Source organism: Trachurus trachurus (assembly GCF_905171665.1).
Source record: "Trachurus trachurus genome assembly, chromosome: 18".
Lineage (NCBI taxonomy): Eukaryota > Metazoa > Chordata > Actinopteri > Carangiformes > Carangidae > Trachurus > Trachurus trachurus.
The window spans coordinates 20,323,896-20,349,129 of NC_139909.1; the positions used below are offsets into that span (position 1 = coordinate 20,323,896).

At 43.5% G+C, this 25,234-nt stretch overlaps 1 protein-coding gene across 1 annotated transcript in view; it reads left to right on the forward strand.

Annotated features, from left to right (window-relative positions):
• LOC311001781 (glucosidase 2 subunit beta-like) overlaps positions 1-6,742 on the forward strand; it is a 139,155-nt gene extending 132,413 nt beyond the window's left edge. Inside the window, exons 14-15 of the mRNA XM_083992938.1 lie at positions 1,492-1,591; positions 5,741-6,742. Of these exons, the coding sequence (XP_083849064.1) occupies positions 1,492-1,591; positions 5,741-5,878 (238 nt within the window). The 3' untranslated portion in view covers positions 5,879-6,742. The remainder of the gene's footprint in view (positions 1-1,491; positions 1,592-5,740) is intronic.
• The last annotated feature ends 18,492 nt before the right edge of the window (positions 6,743-25,234 follow it).

The following is a 25,234-nucleotide window of genomic DNA, read 5'->3' on the forward strand; positions in this document are numbered from 1 at the left end:
ACGAGCAGTATGGAGGTATTTGGATGTCTTTTGGTGTGTCTTTTTGGACAAAGAAAAGTGAGTACCATTCACAACCATTATATGGACAAATACTGCTGCGCGGACCCCCCTGTAACTCAGAGAGGACTCTGAAAATTCTCCCAGCCCTTAGTCGACATGAGGGTGAGTAGATAGTGAGTGAAATTTGAATTTTGGGTGAACTATCCCTTTAAAATTGGTGATCCAGACATGTTTGATGTTTGGGGAAACTTCCCGAAAAAGTGATGTTGACAAGTGACAAATCTGACATAATGATTCAGCATCAGTCCATCAGTATAATGTCATTTTGAGATCAATCAAGACTAATGAAAATATAGCAGTGGGTCATGAATTACAGCAGATTAGCCTCTATGAGGACTGAGAGCAGGGAGTAGGGGCGATGTTGCCTCTGTGGAAAGGTCAGCGTGGCCACATTCATCAAGTGTTGTGCACCTGTGACAGGGTTGGCACCAGAGAGAAAAGCACTTAGACGTATTAAAAGTTACGTTGAATTTATAGCCGTTAGGATTTTCTTTTTCTTTTTTTTTTATCTAGAATGATTAACAGACCATTGACAAGGGGTTGATTAAAAAAAGAAGCCTGCGGAGCATCAGGTTTCTTTTCCCATTTACCTGAAAGTGAAAAGATTGATTTCCTCCGTCTTGACTATTTAGCATTGCAGACAGAAAACAGTTTGCTAGCCTATGTGGGACGGAGATCAAAGCCAGGCACACTTCAGTAAAAAAAAAAAAAAAAAATCTTCAGTCAACCAGATGCAGAAAAAAGATTTTCCTCCCTAACAGAATTACAATGTTTTACAAGCAAAACAAAAAAAGAAAGAAAGAAAAACGACAGTTAGCAGCAGCACGACGGCAGGTCGTCACCGCCTCAAAGAAGCGGCTTGAGTTCAGCGAAAGATCAGAGGAAGTTAAACCTGGTAAAAAACACGTAATCACACGGCCTCTGTGGATACGTTGCTGGACTGTGTCCACCGGTGTCCCGGTTTGCTTTGGTTTCCCTAACTCCCCTTGAAATGTTTGGTGAGAATGTAATTAGCCAGCACTGGGCAGGCACAGGCTCGTCTGAGATGAGCTTCACTGTGTTTTTTTTTTTTTTTTCTCTTCTCCTTCCCCTGTGTGTTATTGCATACTGAATTAACTCTGACAAAATGGTAATTAATATTTCCCCTCCATTGTTGAAGAGGAGAAGGGACGCGAAAAGCGACGGTGCCAGCAACCAGAAGAAGGGCAGTGCCAGACCGGCCATCTTGCCAGCTTTTTATTTTTACTGGGAGAAAGTATTTTCCAATAAGCCGATCGAGTGGCGTTTAAAAAATGATGTGTTGCTATGTTCAATTTGTTCTAACTGCGAATAAAAGAGAGAGGAAATTGCAGATTTAAAAAAAAAAAACTCTGTGGAAGCAAAGTATCGAAAATCACTATGTGTTTTCTTATTTCTGTTTTTCTTTTTCAGGAAGTGGGGGATGTGGGTAAGAACGCAGGAGAACCCGTACAGTCAGATGGTGTATGAGAATGGAGAGCCCTGCTGGCAAGGAGGTTCACGCAGTGCAACAGTGAGTACTACACATGTACATACAAACACACACACACACACTGACATAGGAAGGCATGAATAAACTAATAGACAGGTGAACAAATGGAAAGTGCACACTGTCAGAATGTCAAATAAACAGATGGATAGAGGGAACAAAAAGAAGAGAGATTCCACAGCCTCCGTTTCACAATCGCAAATATGCTCAAGGAAAATATTCATACCAATGATGCTTTTATGATTGTTAGTTTACATATTGATTTACATTGTTGAACAACACAAATGCGAGCAAATAATATATAATACTTTTATGTTCCCATGATGTACTGTGAACTCTATTTACTTTCAACTGCAGAGAACAAGGTGGTTATTACTCATTTGACTTGTTTTATATGTTTTATATTATATTACAGACTGTGATATAGGGTTTCTGATCTGTTTTGTTTTCATTTGCAATTTATACAAATGCAACTCTGCCTCCAATTTAGTATAACATACATTTCCATCATCATCCTGATCATATAATTGATATAAGGAGAAGTGATATAAGGAATATCATATATAAAGATGGCCACATTCATCAAGTGGTGACAGACTCCTGACAGATTGTTATGCGAAATAGGGAAACAACAAATGATTTATCAACTTGACTTGATAAAGTTTCAATTACATCTGCTTGCACTGCACCAAGAAACACTGATTTCTTCATTTGCAGCAGCCTACATGAAAATTCAGTATAATGTTCCTTTTTTAACGGAAAGTTTTTCACACTCTAATTAATTCCAATGGTTTTTGTTCGACATAATCCAGGGGAAATTCAACATTTTGATGTATCGGTGGTAAATTATCAGGATACATTGACATTGGTAAAACCCAGTTATTCCAATGGCGTCGGCTGATGGGCTATACAGCTATTTCCCTATACAGTAAATTAAAAAATAAGGAAGGACACAGAAAGATGGAAGTTATTTCCTTTCTGTAGTGTCAGCTCAAGGATTGAATCCATTAAAATGAATACAATGGGGTCCAAAAGTATGAGACCACTATTAGAAAAGAATATAAACTAGAGGGAGATATTGCTATTCTGAAATGGTGTGCATATGAGTCAGACTTTACACCGAATAAATTGGATGCTGAATTTAGGGACTGGACGGCTAATGGAATAACAGCTCTATGCAGTGTAATTACAGAGGGAACACTGATCTGTTTAGAAGTGCTTACAGAGGGACACTTATTAGAAAACCAAGACTTTTATCAATATTTGCAGATGCAACATATTATAACAAAAGCTGACAGAACTGCTTAGACCGGTGGAATCATTTCATGCAGTCAAATCCTAAAAAGCATTCGGCTTTATGCCTTTAAACAAAATGGGAGAAGGAAGGATTATAATCTGAGGAAGAATAGACGACAATATGGAGGGAACAATAGAGCTCGCGGAAAAGGAGGGAAAAACCTGATAAGGTATTTTGCTACAACCCCCTCAGAAATCCCACTATAGCGGTAACCACCCTGTTTGCTGGAGAAACGGCGGAAAGCAAAATGCAGACCGCTTCCATATTTTCTACGATTGCCCCGTAATCAAAGACCAATGGAGGAACACACCCTGTTTGAGGTGACATCCCAGAGAAAATAAGAGCCTGTACTGTATGTAGGTATAGACCTCAAGAATGGCTGAGAAGAATAGAATATATTATTCTCAGTATGAATATACTGCAGCAGGCTGGTAAAGGAGGCTTAACAGGAAATGGTTATACCACAGGAGAGTTAAACGTCCTGGAAATTTCAAAATAAGAGACATTACGGCATTTGTCAGTCATAAACGTATGACCATAAATGTCTGTCTGTCTGTCTGTCTGTCTACTATCTATCTATCTATCTATCTGTCTGTCTGGTATCTATCTATCACCCATCCATTCATTCATCTCAATAAGAAAAAGGGTTAACTACAAAACTACAAAACAGTGTATTTTTGCTAATTAGTGTTTTACTTTATGTGTTTTTTTCTTTGAAAGACCAAATTTGATCAAAGTTCCCTGATATCATGTCCATGCGTGCGGATATCACTTTAGTTAATTGTAAAGCGAGGCTGAGCGACGCTCCTCTCCTCTCCTCACATTCATCATGGACCATTTGAGCCCAGTCTGCTCTTTACAGGACAGGATGTGTGCGTTTGAGCGCTGGAGGAGAAGTCAATCAGTAGCAGAAGCTTGTGGCCTGCTCAGCACTCTGGCAAAAACATGTTTTGTCCGAAGCCAAGTGATGGAAGCTGACTTGCTTTCCTCTCTCTGTCAGTCTGCATTGGTTTTTACGTTGCGTTCTCTCGCAGCGTTCTCCTCCTCCACCCTCCGTTTTCCCAGGGTTCCCTTCCACATTTCTGTTACTTTTCATGACACCCATTTACATTTTGTGTGAGAATTTGCTCAATTAAAAATGTAGCACATTTAATCATCTCATTTTTCTTTGCCTGGCCCCCTCTTCAAATCAGAGTCCAATAAATGCCGTTTGTGAATGTATGTACTCATGCCATCCAGGGGCCGCCTTTGAAAAGACTAAACTGAATTCCTTTGATACGACCTCCTAACCGTGTGCAGTCGGCATAAATGAAGTCTCGTCAGAAGTCGACGCTCATTATTTTTGAAATGCTGAACCTCATCTTTGGATAGTGCTCTCTTCTTTCTGCTCTGAAACACACTTCTCTCTATACTTGAGGAGTGGGACCAATGATGTATTGTTTCACTGGTGGATATGGAGGTAATCCAAGACTCAAGCAGTGCACAGTGTATCCTTAAAGTCCACAGGGGAGCTTGAACTCAACTGTTTGAGTGGACTGTGACTGTTACACGTGAGCAGTGGGTTTGGCTACAACTAACACACACATACAGTATGTGTCTGTAGTGAGTCCATCTGAACACATGTTTGTTAGAAATAGCTTTGATCAATATCCTTATCTACAGCTCAAACTAATTAAAACCCAGACATGTGGCTTATTTTCTCAGTCCTGACTATACTCATTCAGATGCTAAATGAACTCAATTGGGAAATTATTATAAAGGTGGGAATCCCAATATATCACAATATCATGATACCTAAGCCATGATACAATATTATCGCAATTTATTTCGTGATATCCTATTTAAGTATTTTTTTAGGCTTTTTAGCCTTTAATGGAATGCGATATCCTATTTATTACCTTTTTTTTTTTTTTTTTTTACACAAGTTTTAGAGGAAAACTGTGTAAACATCTGTTTTATATAACAAGATGAAGTTAATTTCACTTCAATTATTTCTATTCATGTAAAATGAGCAGAAATACTGACACACAGTCAGACAAAGAACTCTAATATTCTAGTAATTCAAATTTGCAATTTATATAATAAAATCCCAACACTCGTCGTCTGTGAACCGATATATCTGCCACTACAGACATTTTCCCCACACACACCTGTACATCAGTGCAACAACATACATAAGTGACATGAGAAAAGCCTCTATTTTTAATCCAACGACAGGACAAATCCAAATCAGCGGTTGTACCAGGCTCAAAACTTCAGCACAATAATACCTGTCAAGTTCCTATCTCTCCCCCTCTCCAGGTGCCTTTGTTCGCCAGAGGGATTGTCTGTTCAGGGTGCAGTATGATGTGAGAGGTTGCTATGGAAACCCCCTAGAAGTAAAATAAGTTGTGTTTTCTTTCCCTCCCCGCTCCTCTTGCGGGTGGCGTCAATGTTACAGATTAAATGACACGACAGCGATAATCACATCCTCTCCCCCCCGTCCCGCCGACGGCAGCCGAGATGTCCCATAATGCCAGTGTCCCGCAGCCGCGGCAACGCTTGGGGTTCTCGTGTTTTCTTGATTGCAGTGTTGAGGCGGCGATAAAAACACAACCTGTGCGCAGAGCAATCCTTTTATTTGAGGAGAGACCTGAATATGTTTGAAATGCCAGCTCCTTCTGCATAATCCTGTCATTTGTAGCCGTTTCCCCACTCCTGCACAAAAGTTTAAACAGGTTGGAAAATCATTAAAACAAAAGGCAGGACAGCGTCTTCTATCACCCCTCCCTCCCCCTCCCCCCTCCCTAGATAAAACTGGCTATGCTCTTGACTCTGGGTAACAACAGCACTTCTCCCCACACCACCTCAACTTTTCTCTCTTTGTGCTTTTCTAGGTCACGCTGACATGCGGAACAGAGACAGCCTTGCGATCGGTGAAGGAGCCCAGCAAATGCCAGTACATCATGGACTTTCAGACTCCTGTGGCCTGTCAGCCGGTGCTAAAGCAGCGGGGCATACACAGCGAACTGTGACCCCTTCCCTTACTGGCCTAGCCTAGATTAATTTAGCCCTCCCCCCAAACCCCCTGGATGGCTAGCCCGCGGTGACAGGCCGGGGTCCTGAGGGTCCCCTCTGACATCTGTGTTGTCAGAACATATACACTTCCAAGCAAGACTCGCTGAGGTCAGAATCAGAGTTTTCGTAACACTGGTCCTAGACCATCGATTGTTACAGTGCTGCTTCATTTCTGTTATGTGATCGTACTGGAATGCAGCATTTACTGAACACCGAGTATTAATAACATCACAGTATAATCCTCAATAGTGTTTACATTTAAGGTCCAACCAGATTACTGTGTAAATAACTGAACAAATAAAGTGCAACTACAGCAGACCAGCTGCAGTGTGTAATAACATGTAGCTGCTGCTTATTCTAAAGCACAACTTTAACTACATTTATTATAGTCTTCAGCAAAGGTCATATCCACTTTTCTGTCTCATTGCTAATAAATCCATAAAACCAACAACAGTGTGATTCTGTTACCTATTTAGCCAAAGCCTGATGAAGCTTAGCATAGAGCAAACACCAGCATGTATTAGAAACGTGTCGATGCACCGCGACCGGGTGACATGTTCATCATGACCAACGCTGTCTTCCTGCTGCTGTAAATACCGACTTATGTGTATAAATCCGCAGCTGAAAATAGTCCTCGACAAATGTTTTGCCAAACACTTCGGTAACCAGCTGTTTTTAGGAGATTATTTAGACCCCATGCTGTGTAACCTGTGGACATCTGTGGCCTGTTTTTAAAGGTTTACATTTTAGTTTACGAGGTTAGGTTGCTAAATATCAACTGGTCTTTACATCTGATTTGTTGACAATAGCAACAATGTAAAATAAAGCACTGCACTGTGTAATGCAATGTAGAAATAAAGTGACATTGCTACAAATCTAACTTGTGACTAGTTACTGTCTTTATATACACTTAACGTATAAGTTTAAGGTCTAATATACTGAATCATATACTAACGTGCTGGATTACTGTTTTTTCACAACACTTACATGCTTTGAACTCTTATTAGCTCATTGTTTACTGAATATAACATCTCTTGCAGTGGGGCCTCTCTCTGTGCTTGTTATGTAATAGATTGTGGGGTTTCTGCAGCAGAGCCCTCTGCTCATTAAGGGGGAGCTAAATCAGCTGTCAGGTATCCAATAGGCTGCCTGATATATTCCTACCCTGCTGGGGCAGCTGGGTGGCTGTTTGCCTGCTAGCAATGCAATAGCCTCAGGCCCCGTAGCCCAGGGACTGCTGCTTTTTATTTACCCGGCCTCAGCTCCCGTCCACACGCTCCGTCTGACGGTGAATCTAACTATTTGCTTTCACCTTCGCTTTTCCGTATAATGGTGAAGTTCTGCCGAGGGTGTCACCAAACCCAGACGCCAGACATGTCTACGAAAACTAAACTCTTTCTTTATACAAAATTCAAATCGATCAGTTAAAGGGATAGTTCACCCAAAATTCAAATTTCACTCATTATCTACTCACCCTCATGTCGACTAAGGCCTGGGAGAAGTTTCAGAGTCCTCCCGTGCTTCTTGGAGTTACGGGGGGGTCCGCACAGCAGTATTTGTTCATATAATGGTTGTGAATGGGGCTCACTTTTTCTTTGTCCAAAAAGACACACCAAAAAACATCCAAATACCTCCATACTGCTCGTCTGTAATGTCCCTCTTGTATTGAAGACCTGACATGATAAATTGTTCCGAAAAAAATTAAATAAGTCTATATTTTAAGCTTGTTTGTAGTCGAGATTTGCACTGACCGGCGGAACAATTTCTCATGTCGGGGCTTCAATACAAGAGAGACATTACAGACGAGCAGTATGGAGGTATTTGGATATTTTTTGGTGTGTCTTTTTGGACGAAGAAAAGTGGTATCCATTCACAACCATTATATGGACAAATACTGCTGCGCGGACCCCCCCATAACTCAGAGAAGGCACGGAGGACTCTGAAAATTCTCCCAGCCCTTAGTCGACATGAGGGTGAGTAGATAATGAGTGAAATTTGAATTGAATTATGGGTGAACTATCCCTTTAAGCTGGCAACACAGAAATGTTTTTGATGAACACAGTATCACTGTTCATTTTAATCTCGCACTCGCTCAACATTTCAAACGTGCAACAGATGCCGGAGCTCATGTCGTCAGCGTAAAAAAGAAAAAGCACACACAGTCAGCCTGCACAGATACTCTTACCAACAGCTGGAAATGCTGCCAATCACACAGACAGTGTCAAGAGCAGCACTCTGTCTAATGTTGCAGAAGGCAACATTTCATCACTGGCATCTGGAGAAAACTTTATATGGCTCTGTCGCCATATGGCGGCCACGTGACGGCGTCTTCCGAGAGAACTTTCTCCTCTCACGAAGGGAGAGATTGGACAGTCTGCGGGGTAACAGCAGCGCCTCGCTTTACTCATTGATCATAATGTGTTAAATTACCTGACTCACCCCGCACCGCGTGGGTGGGAACTATGTTAGAAGGCTGCAGCTTAAATGGACAGTTATTTGGGGAAAGAAAAAAAAGAGCGCACTGTTTTTTTTTTTGTTTTTTTTTTACCGACTGACCGCTTGATGTGCTGCTTCAGATCAGAAAAGGGAAGGAGGGAGTTGTGGGAGGGATTCAGTAGGGAAACTGAGCACATGCTCAGACACACACGCACACACACCTCCATTCAGCACATGAAGGGGCAGGGATGGAAAGTCTTTCCAGTTGAGCGTGGGCGTATTTGTGTGTTGACTCCAAATTGCTAAAAGGGCCCAGAGGCTTTTCATTGCATTAAATCTCCGACTCAGCTTTGTAGAAACTAGTTCAGGCTACCTGTTCTGTGGAGTGGGAGACAGTGGAGCCCTGACTGACTGACTGACTGGTCGACTGACTGGTTGACTGACGCCCACCGCACCACGGCGCCGCTCTCACTCTTTCAGAGATTGTTTTTAAGCCTCCTTCTTTTGAGGAAGGCCAGTTCTCCCCTCGGGGCTGAGAGGGAGTAGAAAAAGGGCGCTGGCGTTGAGTCGGCGTGCGACAGTCACATCCATCTCCCTCACGTCCACGCTTACTCCAATCTATTCAGTCACTGACGCCTCCCAGCCTCTAGCATGCATATTTGATTTTTTTTTTTTTTTTCCCAGGCAATTCAAAGGCATTTGTTTTGTGAGCCTTCAGTACTACAGTATATACAGGAGGATATACTGTAGAGGCTACTCTATACAGCTACTAAATGCTTTATTTTTCTCTTTGTGGAGAGTGTCAACATTTAATTTAATGAAAAAAGACCTACCTAAAAACCTAATTGATCCTGTTTTTCAAATTATGCACTAAAGCCTGTAAACATATGGAGTTTTTGTGCTGTAATTATTGAATGTTTACTTATTTCTCTCCATATAAAAAACATTTCAACAAATTAACTTTTTTTAACCTGCAATAATGAAACAGGACGAGCTGACAACAGATCACTTAGACATCTTAGATATTTGTGTTTATGTTGTGGCAAATCTAACTTGTGACTAGTTACTGTCTTTAAATACTTAAAGCAGAAGTAAGTGATATATTTGTGTTAATATAAGTCTTAAATAGTTATATCTTCCGACAGCAATCACTTACATAGAGTGTTTGGTCTGAAACACGGGTCTGTCAGTCACTCTGCTCTGCTGTAAGCCGAGGAGAAAACTTTCCTTGTATCCTACAACCTTTATCCAATGAGGAGAGAGAACGGCATATAACTATAACTATATATAATAATATATAACTATAAATAACTCAAAATCACCCAGTAACAACAGGAACTTTCATTTAACTTCAGCAGAGGATCCACCTGATGAGCTCTAGTGCTCATCACTCTCCTTTTAGCTCTGTTTTGGTCTCCACCAACTCCTTATCAGCTTTGTAGAGAGGCTACAGCTTTGATCCTGAAATAATGTCAACGAGCCGACCAAAACAATAAAGTTATGGCCTGTCAAATCAAAACAACAATCTGAAAGACCCAGGGGCTACTTGATACTAAGCGTGATCTCTTTATCATAACTCTTCATCACTGTCAAAATGTTAATTATAGCAACTTTACAGTGAGTCTGTGTCACTTCAGCTCAACTGCAACAACTTTTGCTACAGCTGAATATTAAATATCCAAACAAAACCTCAAACAAACCAATAATATTTCTAATGTAAAAAATATGTGGATGTGGACCAGTGGATGTTCTCACACTTCTCTGAGCAGGAGAACCAGGAAGAGGAGAGAGAGAATTAGAGAAGCAGATGAACTAAGACTAATATTGACAGGAGGAGGAGAAGGAGACAGATAGAGGAATAAACAACGACAAAAATGACAGCGACCAGGACGGTGCTGGAGGGGAGACTGTGCTCTGAGAGGAGGAGAGGGACGAGCTGACTGAGGAGAGAAGAGTGAGGGAAGGAGAGGAAAGAGAGAGAGAGAGGGGGAGGTGGCAGTTGAAGAGGGAGGGCTGGTACGAGCCTATCCTAGCGGAGGGTGAATGTTTCTGTGTTTGTGCTCTCACGTCGGCGAGCGAGGCTCAACACTTCCCCTGTGGAGTGGATGAGTGTAAGCGTGCCGCGGTTGGAGGCTGGAAGGCCGAGCTGTGATAGCATGTGGTTACCAGGGGCCTCCTGCAGTCGGCTGCTCCCACTTACAGGAGGAGGAGGAGGAGGAGGAGGAGCAGGGGCCTGAGGAAGCCAGGGAATGAATGAATTACATCCCAAAAAATAAATAAATAAATACGCAGGACAATTACCAACACTGCCACAAAAGTCATATTATGTTTAATGTCAGCTCGTGGTTGAAAAGAGACCAAATTGTCTGCGCCCCAGAGTGCAGGTGAGCTGCTTTAAAACGCTGCGAAAATGGCTTCAAATGTCAAGAGGAACAATCCCGGCGTCATGACAGCGCGTATCAAACAAAGACAAAGTGCACCGACAAAAGGGAACACGGGTTACAAATTGAAATTAACCAACAGGGATGATGACGCAAATCAACAGTGTTTTCGGGAGCCGCTGCTGATTTACATAAAACCTAATAATGCCCTACCTTTGTAGTCGTGTTTGCAGCGAGCTTCAGTTTACCTGTGTTTACCAGAGCGACGGGGAGAGGTCACCGAATGTTTGTGATGATAAAAGAAGTTGAGAGAAATACAAATGGAAATGCAAAACAGCAGCTTATGATGTTAAAGTTTCAAAATCTGTTTTTGTTATAATTCTGAATCCAAGTTTAACTTTTTTTCTTTTGTTTTCTAACATTTTAATCCGTTTTTTTTTTCTTTTGCCAATAAAAACTTCACATATTGAGGCCAGTTTATGGAAGGCAACAGATGTTAACATGATCTGCTGCCAGAGACACAGCTCACTGCCTTTTTAACATTACATATCAAATGATTTAAGATGTTCATTTTGGGTGTTTTTGGGGATTTAATAAAGAAATGTGATTATTATTTCATCTTCATGTTCTATTTTTAGAGAATGGAAGTGAGGACGGGCCTCGTGCAGCAAAGTAACCCGAAGTGAATGTGTAACGGGGCCATAAACGTCACTTCTTTAGGTGTTTACGAGTGGAGAGTCAGTGCGCTCGTGCCTTCGCAGGTGACAATTTCCGCTGTTAAGATGAGCGCCACCAGCTAGCAGACTGCGACTTGATCGACAGCGGCAATCCAAACACTTTCCGTGCCCTTTTGTGGCTGTTTCTCCCTCAGCAAATTGTTGTTTTTTCCCTCTTGTAGCCCCCATTAGGATGATAGATGAGAAGAGATGCAGAGGGGATGGTTAATCTTTCAGGGAGAGAAAGACCAGAGAAGAGGAGGGGAGGTGGAGAGCAGCGTGCCCTGTACATAAATAAACAGGATGTTGGGATTTAGCAGGAAAATGTGTGGAGGGGAGAAAGATTACAGTGATCACTAGTCACAGATAGAGGATGGAGGGCCGAGAAGGGAGAGAGAAAGAGAAAGAAGGGAGAGAGAGGGGGACAAAGAAAAGCAAAGGCTGAGTGAGGAGATAGGAAGTGATTGAAACAGAACAACATGGATAACAGATGGAATGAAAAGCAGGATCTGGATGGAAGGAGAGAGAGAGAGAGGAGAGAAAGTGGGATATAACAAGAGGGAGAGGGAGAGCAGCGGGATCCTGGTGGGCGAGGGGAGGGGATTCTGGAGGGCTATATCGAGCTGGGTTTCTCCACAGGAGCTGCTTAATGAGCACAGAGTTTGTAAGTAATTATTGGTTATCAACCTGATAACAGTCATTGCTCCATTTTGTGGAGCAGTTTCCACATACTTATACAATTATGGCAATTATTAACGAAGCCGCCGTTTCAAACATATAGCGTGGCCGGGGCTGGGCCATTATTTTTGTGTTGCATAATGCAGGTTACCGGGGGGACGAGCGGGAGAGGGGGGAGGAAGAGGAGGAAGTGTCGGGTTCTTCTAAGTGATAGGGTAAACAAGGAGGAGCCAATTTAGTTTTCAAAACAAATAGGAGATTTTCATTTAGAGGAGGAGGTAAACAGACGGCGGATGGTAAAACCATGATATTTGCTTGTCGCGCGATTCCACTGAATTTAAATCAAACAAGTTGGACCTGTGCAGAGAAAAGGAGAAAAGAAATGGAGAAAAAAAAAGAAATGGTTGAAATGGAGTTGGCATTCAGCAGGGAGGGTTGGAAAAAGGGAAGGAGAGACAAAGAAGAAGAGTGATGGTGTGCGCGGCAGCCTCTGCTGTGCAGGGAAGTCATCCATTTTAAGGGCTGCAGCAGAGTACCTGCTAGCTTTTCATTAGCAGGTGAGACACACTGATAGGATTTGAGGATGTGGACGGATGGCCGGCCAGACAGACAGATGGCTCTCTGCTCCATTATCCAGGGACACAGCTCTGCACTGGACACCTCATACTCTCCACACACACACTGGATTGTAAGGCAGACAAAAGAAAAGAGCACTTGACTCTTTTGAGAGAATAAAAAGCGGTGGAAAAGCAAAGTACGGCTGCACTAGGGGGGGTGATCTGCAAATCTGCAAAGAGCAGCCTGCAGGATTTGTAAGCTAGAACAATGCCCTGAGATTTTGTGAATGAAATTTTGTCTCTTTAAATAATAGACGGCGTGCTTTTTCTCTCCTTTGGAAGATTTGGATTTAAATTTCAGATCAGTGCTGCGAGGGGGAGGCGAGGTGAAAAAAAGCAAAGAAGTCAGCGGTTAGTTTTTTTTCCAGACAGTGCTGATTCAGTCATCAATTACAGCAGCAGCCGCGATAAATAAAAGTCAACAACCGACAAACTGGCAAAGCCCCCCACCCTACCCACCCCACCCCTCGGTCACTGGCGCCCATCCAACAAAAAGCCGCTGCAACATATTGAGTTATAGACCGACAGTATCGGCCCTGGCTGTATACACACAGCATTGATCTCTATAAGTTCCTCTTCAAAGTCTACACATTTGATCAAAGCTAGCAGAGGGTGGATGGCATTTTTCGAAAGCGAAAAAGGCCGGCGATGCACCTGAGGAAGAATAGAGGGGGGAGGGTGTCTCCTCTGCCGCGACAGATCTGGATCAAAAGTACCCATTGCAGAATCAAAGTCAGCGCCATCAATATTTCATCACAGGAGAACCTGCCGGTCGTCACGCAGGCCCCGTCTCCTGCAACCTTTTCCTTTCCCTCTCCTCTCCTAGGCTCTACTCTTTCAGTGGGCGAGGCCTTCCGAAAAGAGAAACCCTGGTCTCTATAAATATCACACGGTGTCTAAATGATAAAAACACACAGCTGCTGATCTGTCATCCAGCCTCAGATGTTGAGATGTTTCACAGCAGAACACAAAATGCTAGGACGACCACGTCAGTCATTGGGGAAGCTACATCCGGACACACTGCTAACGTGGCTAAAAGAAAAAGTAGCAGTGTCTGTAGATCATTTAGCTTTAACTTTACACACACACACTGATGCTCGTGTGTAAAATACTCCTGTTAAAACTAGCCGAAACTAATAGGAGCAGGAGCACTGAAGGTTTTGACCTTTCTGTTTTAGTAGAGTCGGGTAAACTTTGTTGTCCCCGAAGGGAATTTGTCCTGGGCACAGAGCTACAGTCTGCTGCTTCCTGAGAAACACAGAAACACACACAATTTGACAAGCAGCTACACAAAACAGCCCAGAAACATGAAATCAAGATCAATAAAAATGCAAAAAAAAAAATCCCTGTATATTTATTGCATGTTGCTCTGTTCCATTAAGGTTTAGCATTTGAGTTTGAGGCTGGAACAAACCAGAACTTCAGGTGATCTGTCACTTTGGACTCGTTCTGATGGCAGAGGTTTTATATGAGTTGTGTTCCAGTCGACAGTGACGGTAACTATAACCAGGACAGACCCTGATCTACTCGGGGGAATAAAATAAAAAAAAATAAAAGAAGCATCCAGCTCTCCTTTGGCCTAAACCTCCATCACAGAGCCCATTAAACTGTCACCATGCAGGCTCGGTCTAATTAAGGTCAAAGCAACACCGACACATCTCGCTGTTCGATACCGCGCGGATAATTCCTCTTTGTGTCAACAGCACACTGGAGATAAAAACTTATGAGGAATCTATGCAAATAAAACTCCAACAAGTCGCGACGAACTTCAGCTGGAGACTCTGTCATATTCATGAAAACAACCCCAATGTGTCAGAATTTGGATTCTTCTGCGATCCCAAAACAGGGAGGCAGCGCCGCTCACGCTGTGCAGAAACTAGGCTACACTGTGCTTAACATGGCACCACACCGGCTCGTACAGGAAGAGGTTAAGTTAATGCATTCGGGAGAGAAAGAGAGAGAGTGGGGTGGAGGAGAGCGCTCCCTCCCCTCCCCTCCCCTCCTTCTCCACACAACAGTATTAAGGCAGAGGAGGGAAATGAAACTTTGCATTATTTTTAGAAGGAAATTATGTCTGTGCATCTCAGTAATTATAAAGCAATTCAGAACTGACTGATAGGCCTCCGGTGGACTTTTTTTTTTTTTCTTTCCCTCCCTACTCTCGCAGCCTTATCTTTTCCCACCACAACTGCACAGACTCCTACATGCATTTTAATATGGTAATTATCGAGTGAATTCTAAACACTAACCAAAAGGAAAAGCTGGCGAAAGCATTTAAAATGGGATTCAGCCACCAGTTTCCGATATCAACACAACTCGTGCTCCTCTCGCTTCCTGATTAGGAGGATTTATTCAGGGTATTTATAGCCCCTATCTCTTTTGTGTCTTCTGGCAGCCGGAGCTATTTACAGTATTTTGCTGCCGTCATTTGGCTGATCCGCGGACGTGATAAACTCAGTCAATGAATGACGGAGTTTATTATTAAGAAAGAGAAGGAAAAAAAATGGTATCATTGTGAGGTGTAGAGGAGGAGCGGTCATTACGCGAGTAAGAATTCAAGAATAGTCTTCGAAAGCTGAGTTTGCAGATTGTTATTTGGTTTTATCCCTCCCATGTTCATGTGCACCTCAGCTGGGGAGCAAAAAAAAAAATAGAGTTGTTTGACAACCTTGGTCCCAAAGTTGTTTTTTTGCCAGCTAAAATAAATGGATACAGACGGAGAGAGAAAGAGTGAGAGGAGGAGGCGAGGACCTCCCTACGGACTCCTCTATCTCCAGGCAAGTTTTTTCCTCTTGTTTGATGGAGCGCAACAGACAAGAGTTTTTCTCACTGAGGCAAAGTTAAGGGGAAGCAGCAACCGCGGAGCGACGGGTGAAAACATCTTAGCTTTTACAGTTTACCAAAAATCGGTTGCAGGGGAAGGGAAACCAAAGTTGCTGCTTTTCCGCTTTGTTTAAGAGGTCGCCGAGGCCGATGGATCCATTTGTTTCAAGTGTCTGTTGGAGTGGGTTGGACCTGGATGCTCTTCAGTTGTTAAAAAAAAAAAAAAAGTCCTCTCTCGCTGGAGCGCCAGTCTGCTGCGAGTCTCCCCCTCATCTCCAGCTTCAGCAGTGGTATCCAGTTATTCCAGTAGGAGGGAGCCACAGAGATGCTAATTTGAAGGAGCTGAGTCTCTGAGGTGGAGACGACATGCTGTATGCTGGGGAAGACGCAGCACAACAAGCTGGTTCCAGTGCTAGTTGGGAGCCAGAGTCTGACTTAGTATCACTGCTTCTTTGCTTTTCGACCACCTAAAACTGGTTCCAGACTGAGGCCAGGGTAACCTGACCAACAGGACCAGCGCAACCTCGGTCATAGACATTATCAATATCTTATTACATTAGTTTAACTGCTTTGTAATAGATGCAAGCACAGCAGTTAAAACTAAGGACTAACGTCTTGTAGCTAACAATAGGGTTGCTAACTTCCTGAAGTGGATAAAAAGGGACCGGGGACACCGGGCACCGGGCGGGTTCTTTTCTATACTTCTGCGATCATTCTTTTCTTCAGGCTTGTCTCGGTAGCGTCATGTGTTAGCCAGCCTATCACAGCAGCACACAGTCTCACATACAGGCACTCAAACATACTGTAGATGCAAGATGTAAAGACAATGCACATTTTATTTTGAAAACGGGACAAAATCGTTACGATAAAAATATAGGATGCCCCGGACAAAACGGGACAGTTGTCAACCCTAGCAAACAACAACTGTTAACATTCATCAGAATCCAAACCTCACCCCGTCAAAATGCTGCAATTATGACGCAGATTGCCTTACTTTTCTCCTTTTTTTTTGTCTGGGTTCTGGCTGAGAATTAATGCTAATAAATGTTCAGGCCTGTCGAGAACTCTATAGTAGGAGCAGCCATTGCAGCGTGGCTCTGACTCGCTCCCCATGGTTGAACCAGCTAAGCACTGGCACCAACACCAGGTTCTTTTTGGTGGAAAAGAGGCAACGGAAACCTGTGACTCACACACTGCAGAGTGATGAGAGGTCACTTTCATTCATAAGTCGCTGTTCATTGTTGTGTAAGTTCTGATTGCTCAGAGACCAAACTGTCATCTGCGATGCTCAAAACCACCTAAAAATATCACACTCTGGTCTAAGCTGTGTCACTCCATTGTGTTTTACTGTAGCTGTATTATTCACAGTTTGATTCTCTCTGTGTATTTAGACATAATTCCTTCTGTCCCCTTTCTCCATGTTCCTCTCTCTCTCTCCATCTCCTCCCTCCCTCCCTCCCTCCCTCCCGGGTTGGCTTTGCAGCCTAGCCCGTGGGCCCAGGGATGTTGTATTAATTAACTCGCCTCACTGCACTCTCATCAAGCTGCCGGTAAATGGCCCTGCTCCAAGTTTCCCTCCCGGAGCGCACCAAGATGGCAGCATCCGTAAACAACTTCAAATTTACGGTACCGCAGTCACAGCGGCGAGGCCCCTGCTTCTCCTCGCAGGCTGGAGCGTGCAATTCAAACAGAGCCTCGCTCCACGCGCTGCCGTGTGGTTTAATATGTAAATGCATTTTTGTTCGACTCAAACTGCCATCGCAGTCATCTATTTTCCCTCTGCCTCTCTGATGTCTGTGATTTGCAATCGCTGCTCGGAACAAAGTGCAATCTTTTTTAATGTGCACTGCAGTATGTTATGTGTGCCCATTGCTCAGTGGTGGAGCAGTCATAAACAACTTTGTATACCTCTTTACGTGGCGTGATTAAAATAGGTGCAAATCTTTGTCAATATTAACGTGGTTTGACAAGCAGCCATGCAAATGACTCTCCTCCTCAGAGGGTGCAGGCTGTAATGAGGTAAATACTACAGTGTGTTCCTGTAGCTGGGATGTCAGCAGCGTTCAAGCTGAGCTGCTAAGGAAACTCGTGGAGGGTAAATACAACCCACAATCCCAGAGGATTCCCGAGCTCTACTTTAGCTTTGAATAGCGGCTGCGCATAATAAATTCCAATCAAAATTGACATTTTAATAAAGGGTTTTGTTAGAGAAGCTAACTGGTTTTAAGCATTTCCCTTTTCCCACTTGTTTTGCCTCCTAAAAGCAACATCTGCCTCGGCGTGCACGGTGAGGAGTGAAGGTTTAATAAAGCCTTGACAGCGCGCGTCTCTTCGGTTCTGTCGGCGCTAAAACACTCCACATTAATGCTGTGTCAAAATAAAACATTAAAATTGAATGCAGAAATCTAATAAATCCATCCGTGGCGCTAAATCAATCAAAGTGATTTATCGCAGAACTCAAAACATGTGATTTTTGGAGCTTCGCAAATACAGATGATTATGTTTCATGTTTGTTATGGATGGATAAACTGAGCAGGCCGGGGGTCAAAAGGGCAGCGAGATTTTGTTAAACAATCTCAGAATGTGACTGGAGGCAGGGAGACATGTGCAACAACCAAAGAGACAAACCCAACGGAAATAGCACTACAAAGAGACACAAAACAGCTACAAAGGACTACAAAAACATGATAAGAGATGTAAATTTACACAACAAAGAGATGGAGGAACAACTAGGAGACACGAAACAACCCAAAGTGATGCAAAATGTCAACAGAGAGACAAAAAGAGAGGAGACAAAGAGCTAGAAAGCGACAACTGAAAGATGCTAACCAACCGCAGAGATGCAGCTTTTTACATGTACATATCTGTGCTGATGGGACAACTCTTCCCTTCTCCTTCCCTGCATCTGAAACGCAGCATCCTCACACTGATTCTAACCTGAGTCGGTCAGGAGCATTGAAGTGAAATGCAATAAGCTAAGAAACAGACTGTGAGTCACGCTACCGACAGTGCAACGCAGTAGCTCTACATTCTGAAGGCCGAGCACAGAAATACTCCGACCCAGCATCATCCATAAACAATGATCTGAGGCTCTTTTTTTTTTTTCCTTCTTTTTCTTTCTTGTGGACACAGCTCCTTGTCTGCTTCCTCTCCCAGTGGCAGCAGTGGGCGAAAATAGCCCTCACAGAGACACACCCAGAAGAGAGTCAAATCAAACATCATTATTCCCTGGGTAAATATTGTGAAGAGATCTCATCTCCACTGGCGGCAGAGGAAATGAGGAGCGAGGCACTATTCCTGGTGTGCTCTGGTCAACTTTAAATCAGGCCTTATTACGGCAGAGCAGACGCTGGCGAAAACAGCCGGCAGCTACTTCAGCCTCCGCCTAGTGCACATGTAAACACGCCGATGCAAAGCCGCGCGCCATGTAAATGCATGGGCGCATCATAAACATGCAAAACGTGGCCAGATGTGCCACGCGCAGAAATCGGGGCTTCTAGGACAAACAGACAGCAGTCATGCTGAGCTTTCATTAAGACCTCACGCCTTCATCGGTGGGGTGTTGCAACCAGTCAGGAATGTCAAAATGCATGATTTTGGTGTCTCTGTTTCACACTCAACCTAACCTAACACAGATAGATAGCTTTCTGCTTTGTTTGGTTTGGTACAGCTAATTGCACTGCAGTCATAAACCTGACTCTTAGCATACAACAGAAGCTGCTCTGCACCCCCCCCTCATCATTACCACTCATGTGATTCTCTACAGTTGCTGAGTAAGTGGTAGAAAAATGGGCAGAACCGCAGCAACAGCTCTTCAGTCTGTGCCGCAGCGACGACAGAACCTGACACTCGCACACAGCCGCCACACAACACGGTCGTGACTCTTCTCGCCTGACACGATTTCCTGGGGATTTCACTTTGACCACAACACTGTGACAGGTTGTGTCAACATCATAACAGAACGGAGAAGCACAGCGGTTTTGCAGCTATGGTTTTTTTAAGCAGAACTAAAAATACACATTGGGTTTTGTTACGTGCATATTCGAAAAGTCATGGTTTGGATTCAGGAAAGAAACTGAAACAGCTACTAGGTGTTTGCAAAAAGGAGTTCCTCAAGGGTGTATTTTGGGGTCCTTTTCAGTTCATGATACATGAAGAAAAATACATTTAAATCCAATAAGACGGCATTTGTTGTAATTTTCAGTGTGTGAACCTAGCTATTGGACTGTCGCAGCTTGATTTTACTGATCTCCAAACAGCATTTCAAAGCTGATTTAAATTTTACATGCAGACAAGCTTAGATGCCATCATTCTGTAATTCATTTAGATTGTTAATTTCACATTTGATGAACACTCTTGCCCCTTAGAAAGTTTAAGTATTTCTTAAGTCTGGTATCTGATCCTGATTAAGTGCAGGAAAGGGTTTGAAAACAATGCAGCTTATCTGTTCTTATGTTTGAGTGGTAAACATTGCCACTGAGATGTTGACCTGAGCTATAAACCACCTAAAGTGTTGTTTATTTCTCTTACATTAACCTCAAAGCTCTTTGTGGGTTAAGTACTTTGTCAGTGAAAAATAATCATTTTCGTTGCACCTTTGACTTAATCTCTAACAAACGAGCCTGCTGTGAATTCCTTCGACCAGCAGGGGCCCCCGGCGAGCGCCGAAAACCTTGAGAAATGAACCCATTTTCTAAAAACGTATCGGCTTGGGAGCCTGGCCGCTTCAAGAAAAAGCTTCATTTAAAAAAGAACAAAACTTGTCGATAGCAATCAGAACAGCCTCTGTCCCTGAGATGTGGTCGGAGACCGCGGTAGTTTTCTCAGAGCTTAAACTCATCTTTGATTTCCAAAGACAACAGTCAGAGGCATGGATTTCCCGTCTGCTCTCCTCAGACTATTGGCGGGAGCCGAGAAAAAAGGGAGAGAGAGAGAGACAGGGAAAGGAGCTATGTGTTGTTGATTGCCGTCCTTGTGCCGGCGGCTTGCCACAGCAGCTATTCTTGGGGCTTGTTTTGCGTGGGGGGTTTGAGAGAGAGGAGAGATTTTGCCATGGCACTGCAAAATGAGAAATGACACGGTTTCCCCAAACGTGGCGCCTCATCGGCCTGTTATGGATTAGTTAAGGCTGTTATTCTAATCTGCACCCCTTTTCTTCACTGCCTCATTATGGAATGGAGGTGCCAAGGCCTCATAGGGAGAATAACATGGAGCCGTCGTTAGGGAAGATAGATGATGCCTCGCTGATGGAAGTCTTCGCTGATCTGACGCGGCTGGAGGACGCCAAGCTTCAACCGGTCGTGATGTAAGAACTTAAATCCAATCACTGAACATGTTTGACCGTGGACGGCGAGGAATAGGAAGACGGCAGAACAAGGTCCAACGCCGAGCAGGGACTCATTGATGTCTGACAAAATGGAAATATGATGCAAAAGAGAGGCATTCAACATTGTGTATTACACTGTGTAAGCCACATGGCATCTGTCAGTGGCAGTAAGGAGAATAGAGTATTTCTGAATACAGTGGAAAATAGAAAAAAAAAAGGTCTTACTTCCTCTGACCTTCAACATTTAATTAATTTCAAGCCGGTTAAAAACGCTACTTTAACTCCATTTCACTGTTTTCAACTTTGTAATTGACTCATTTGGATTCGTGCACAACCAACAAGGACCGCTGATCACCACTTGTCCTCTCCAATAGACAGGTGCAAGCGCGCCTAACCCTTCGTAGCCGCTTGTTAAAAAGAAAATTTCAGGGTGTGCTTAATGGAAGAACCGTGCACGCAGAGAGAAGGCACTTGTGAATTTACCTGTGAATTATCCGTGACACCGGGCCATTAAAGGGATCATATACAAGTCACATAAAGGACCACTACTCATCCACTCCACCACAATCAGCTTAAGGCCTTTTCATTTAAAATTTTAAGAGTGCTTTTTTTTTTTTTTTTTTTTCATCTGCTGGATGAAAGACAATGTTCTGCAAGAGGATGAATACCGAGTGGATAACGCTGCTGCTTTGTAGCAGAGCGGAGAGAGATGAATGACACCCGTGCATCTCGACCTGGAGGGTCAGGCGATGAGCTGGTGAGGTCAAGGACCACGCACACACCAGCTCACAGGACGTTAAGCAGATATTGGCGACGGGCCTGTAAAGCAAAAAATAAAAACCTCAACACCACAACACAGCAACATATAGTGGGAAACAAACAGCTTTTTGACTGTAAAGCAGGTTCTGTATTAAAGGGATAGTTCAACATTTTGTCAAATTGGCCAATTGCCATAATCCCTATAGTCTTAGGAGTAGGTTCGTTACCTTTAATTGTCGGTGTAAGCTATTGTTAGAACAGCGGAGCAGAGCCGCGAGCTGCTCAGAGCTACGCTACGGAGGCTCATGGGATTTCTTGGTTTCCCTCATCAAACTCATCAAATACACAATCAAACAACTCCAAAACACTCTGGTGGACAAGTTGTGACCTGCACATTCACCACGCTATGAGATAATAATGTAACGTTACAAGACGGAGCTGTTTTAGAGGCAAATTCATGCTAAACCGCTGATGCACGTTGCCTTCAGGGGCAGTTTTTCAGCAAGCAGTCTCTGACTCTAAAACAACTCTGCCTCATAACGTTCCGTTATTATCTCATAGCGTGGTGAATGTGCAGGTCACAGCGTTTTGGAGTTGTTGGATTGTGTATTTGATGAGTTTGATGAGGGAAACCAAGAAATTCCATTAGCCTCTGTAGTGTAGCTCTGAGCAGCTCACGGCTCTGCTCCGCCGTTCTAAAAATAGCTTGCACCGACAAATAAAGGTAACGAACCTACTGCTATGACTATAGGGATTATGGCAATGGGCCAATTTGACAAAATGTTGAACTATCGCTTTAATACTGTTAAAGTATCAAAGAGCACACAGCCTGTATTTAGAGCCTTAAATCCACAATGCTGTCACCATCCTCAGCTGTGCTCAAGCCCCGCCCACCCTGATCCAACTGTCTGGAAAATCTGATATGAATCCATCTGATAATTCAAAAACAGCCAATCAACCAATCAGTGCTAATTCATTGACCCGTTGTTGCTATGGCTCCAGAGAGAAGCCTGAGAGAGCGGGCTCGGCTTTTGGCTCTTGAACCCACAACTCTTATCTTCTCGTGGATCCCTACTTCAAATAAAACACTGGAAAAGTGTCAGTTATTGCGACTTAAAAACTTCCTCACTCTATCAAACAGATAACTGGGTAATGTGGTGAAAGTAAATACATTTAATGTTAAATTCTTTCGGCTCAATCTAATCCAATTCCAGCAGAGAAATTAATGTAGTGTGGCTTGCTGTGCGGCGCCGTCTCTGGGACCGAAAACAAGGGGAAACGATGCGTCTTGCCATGTTTTCATTGTTTCAAAATGACTTTGATGGGTTCCTGAGGAGCCGCACATTTCTGTACTACATCTGTATGAAATGTATGCCGTGATGCATAAACACTTTAAAGTTATTCTGATTCGACAAAGTGAAACAAGAGATTTGAGAAAGGTTGGCTCCGTGTCAGATGCAGGAATATCATTTTCAATGACATGAGGGCACATTACGTTTTTTTCCCGAGCTTTCTGTTCTCAGACGAGCCCTCAATGTCAAGAACAAATCAACAGCAAACCTGCAGAGTTGTCCAGACTGACTCCTGAGCGTAATTAGCTATTTAATTAGAGCTGTCAATCTAAAACTTGAAGAGCCACTTGACCATGTTGAACACGATGGAATGAAAAAAAACATGTTTGTCGTTATTCAAGTTCACAAAACTTATCATCAATCACCTTGTGACATTAATTGATTGGCAGTAAAGTAAATGCTCAAGAAATATAACCTTCCCCACTCAGGTCATCCTGTTTAAATCAGAGGTTCAGAGTCAACGCTCAGGTCAAGTCTAGATCTTAAAAGCTAAAAGAAGCTCATGGAAGTATTCACAAACTCTTATTATCCTGTTTATCTGTGCTTAAATAAGCTGGCCACGTTGCACAATAGGAGAGAAGCGTGAGATTAAAAAGGTCTTTGTGATGCTGCAGAATCAGAGGAGGAGGAGGAGGAGGAGGGTAGGTGCAAGTTCTAAATGAGTGTAATAGAAAACCCGGGCTATAAATCACATGGGCAGACGGGTATGCAAATGTGTTTACGTGCGCCTGCTGACATCAGCAGCTCTGGACAAAATGTACAAGCATGTTTTATTTATCTCCTGTCTCATTACATAGCTACAGTATGTTAGATTTCACGAGTGCAAAGGGGGCGGAGGCGAGAGGGGGGTGCGGTTATGAGGGTGAGAGCGGCAAATGGGTGGCGTGGTAATGGAGGGACCATCTGGGTGACCCTCTTCTTCATTAACACGGACTGAAATGTAGGGTAGAGGGAGGGATGGAGGGATGGAGGGAGGGCGAACGCGCTGCTCGAGCTCCAATCACTATATGTCGGCCACGTGGGAGCTGCGGGTCAGGGGTGCATCACTTTACAGCTACTGTACATCAAGGACACACACCATAAAGGGTTCCTCTTCCCTACAAAATGCAGTAGATGTTCAAAAGGGGGAGGACCAGACAGCTGGGTTGTCTCAACAAGGGGTCCTTCTGCAGTTACCGGGTAACTAAGCTACTGTGAAATAAGAGCATTAATTAGAATGTAAAGCGATATATGGTTGAAATAGAGAGCTGCGGCCGATGATAAACAGTTATAAGAGGGTAAAAGTGATGGATGCAGTGATGCTTGAGCCTCGGTTAATGTTCAAACATCAGTGTGAGGGGAAATGATCTCTGTAATGTCTGTGAAGATTCTCAGTCATTCAGGCCGTGAGGAGTTGAATTGGGGGCAGCTGCCCTCCGTTGAACTTTTCCTGGATCTAAAGTGACTTTGACTGTAGCGTGATTGTCGGTGCGGGTCAGGCCGGTTTAAGTGTTTCTGAAACTGCTGATCTCCTGAGATTTTTCAGTCTCTGGAGTTTTTAGTCTGAACGGGGCTAGAAACAAAAAACGCCAGAGATGACGGTTGATGTGAGAGTACAGAGGAGAACGGCCAGGCTGTAGATGGAGCAGAGAGAGAGAGAGCTACATTACCTCAGATAAGCACTTTTTGGGAAGGAGAGAGGACAAACACTGAACCTTGAGGACAGAAATCTGAGTCTCTGGACATGAAGGGGCGCAGATGGTCGGGTCAACAACATAAACCCATGGACCATAACTGCCTCCTGTTTACAGCGCCGGGTGGCGTAGGAATTGCTTTTGTGGTACCAATCAACCACAGCTCTGATATCTGAACCTCGTTACCAATCATCTGCATCCCTGTGTGGCCACAAGGCAAAAAGACCGGTTCAGTGAACTTTCAGTGGACACACACCACCGTCACCAGAGCCGAGAACAGTGGGACATTGTTGGGCTGAATGTGCAGCTGACACATCTGCAGAAATGATATGATACAATCAAGTCAACATGGATGGTTTCAAACAGCAGAAACAGGCCCTAGCGTTCCTAATAAAGTGCTCATTGAAAAACAATTAAAAGTGTGAATTTACTCCAATAATGTGACATACTTGTTATACAACTTCAAACTTCTACTTTATTTCTACAGCTACTAGTGACCTTTTCCATCCACATGCTCCGCATCCAGCAGAACTCCACCGGGAATTATGTGAT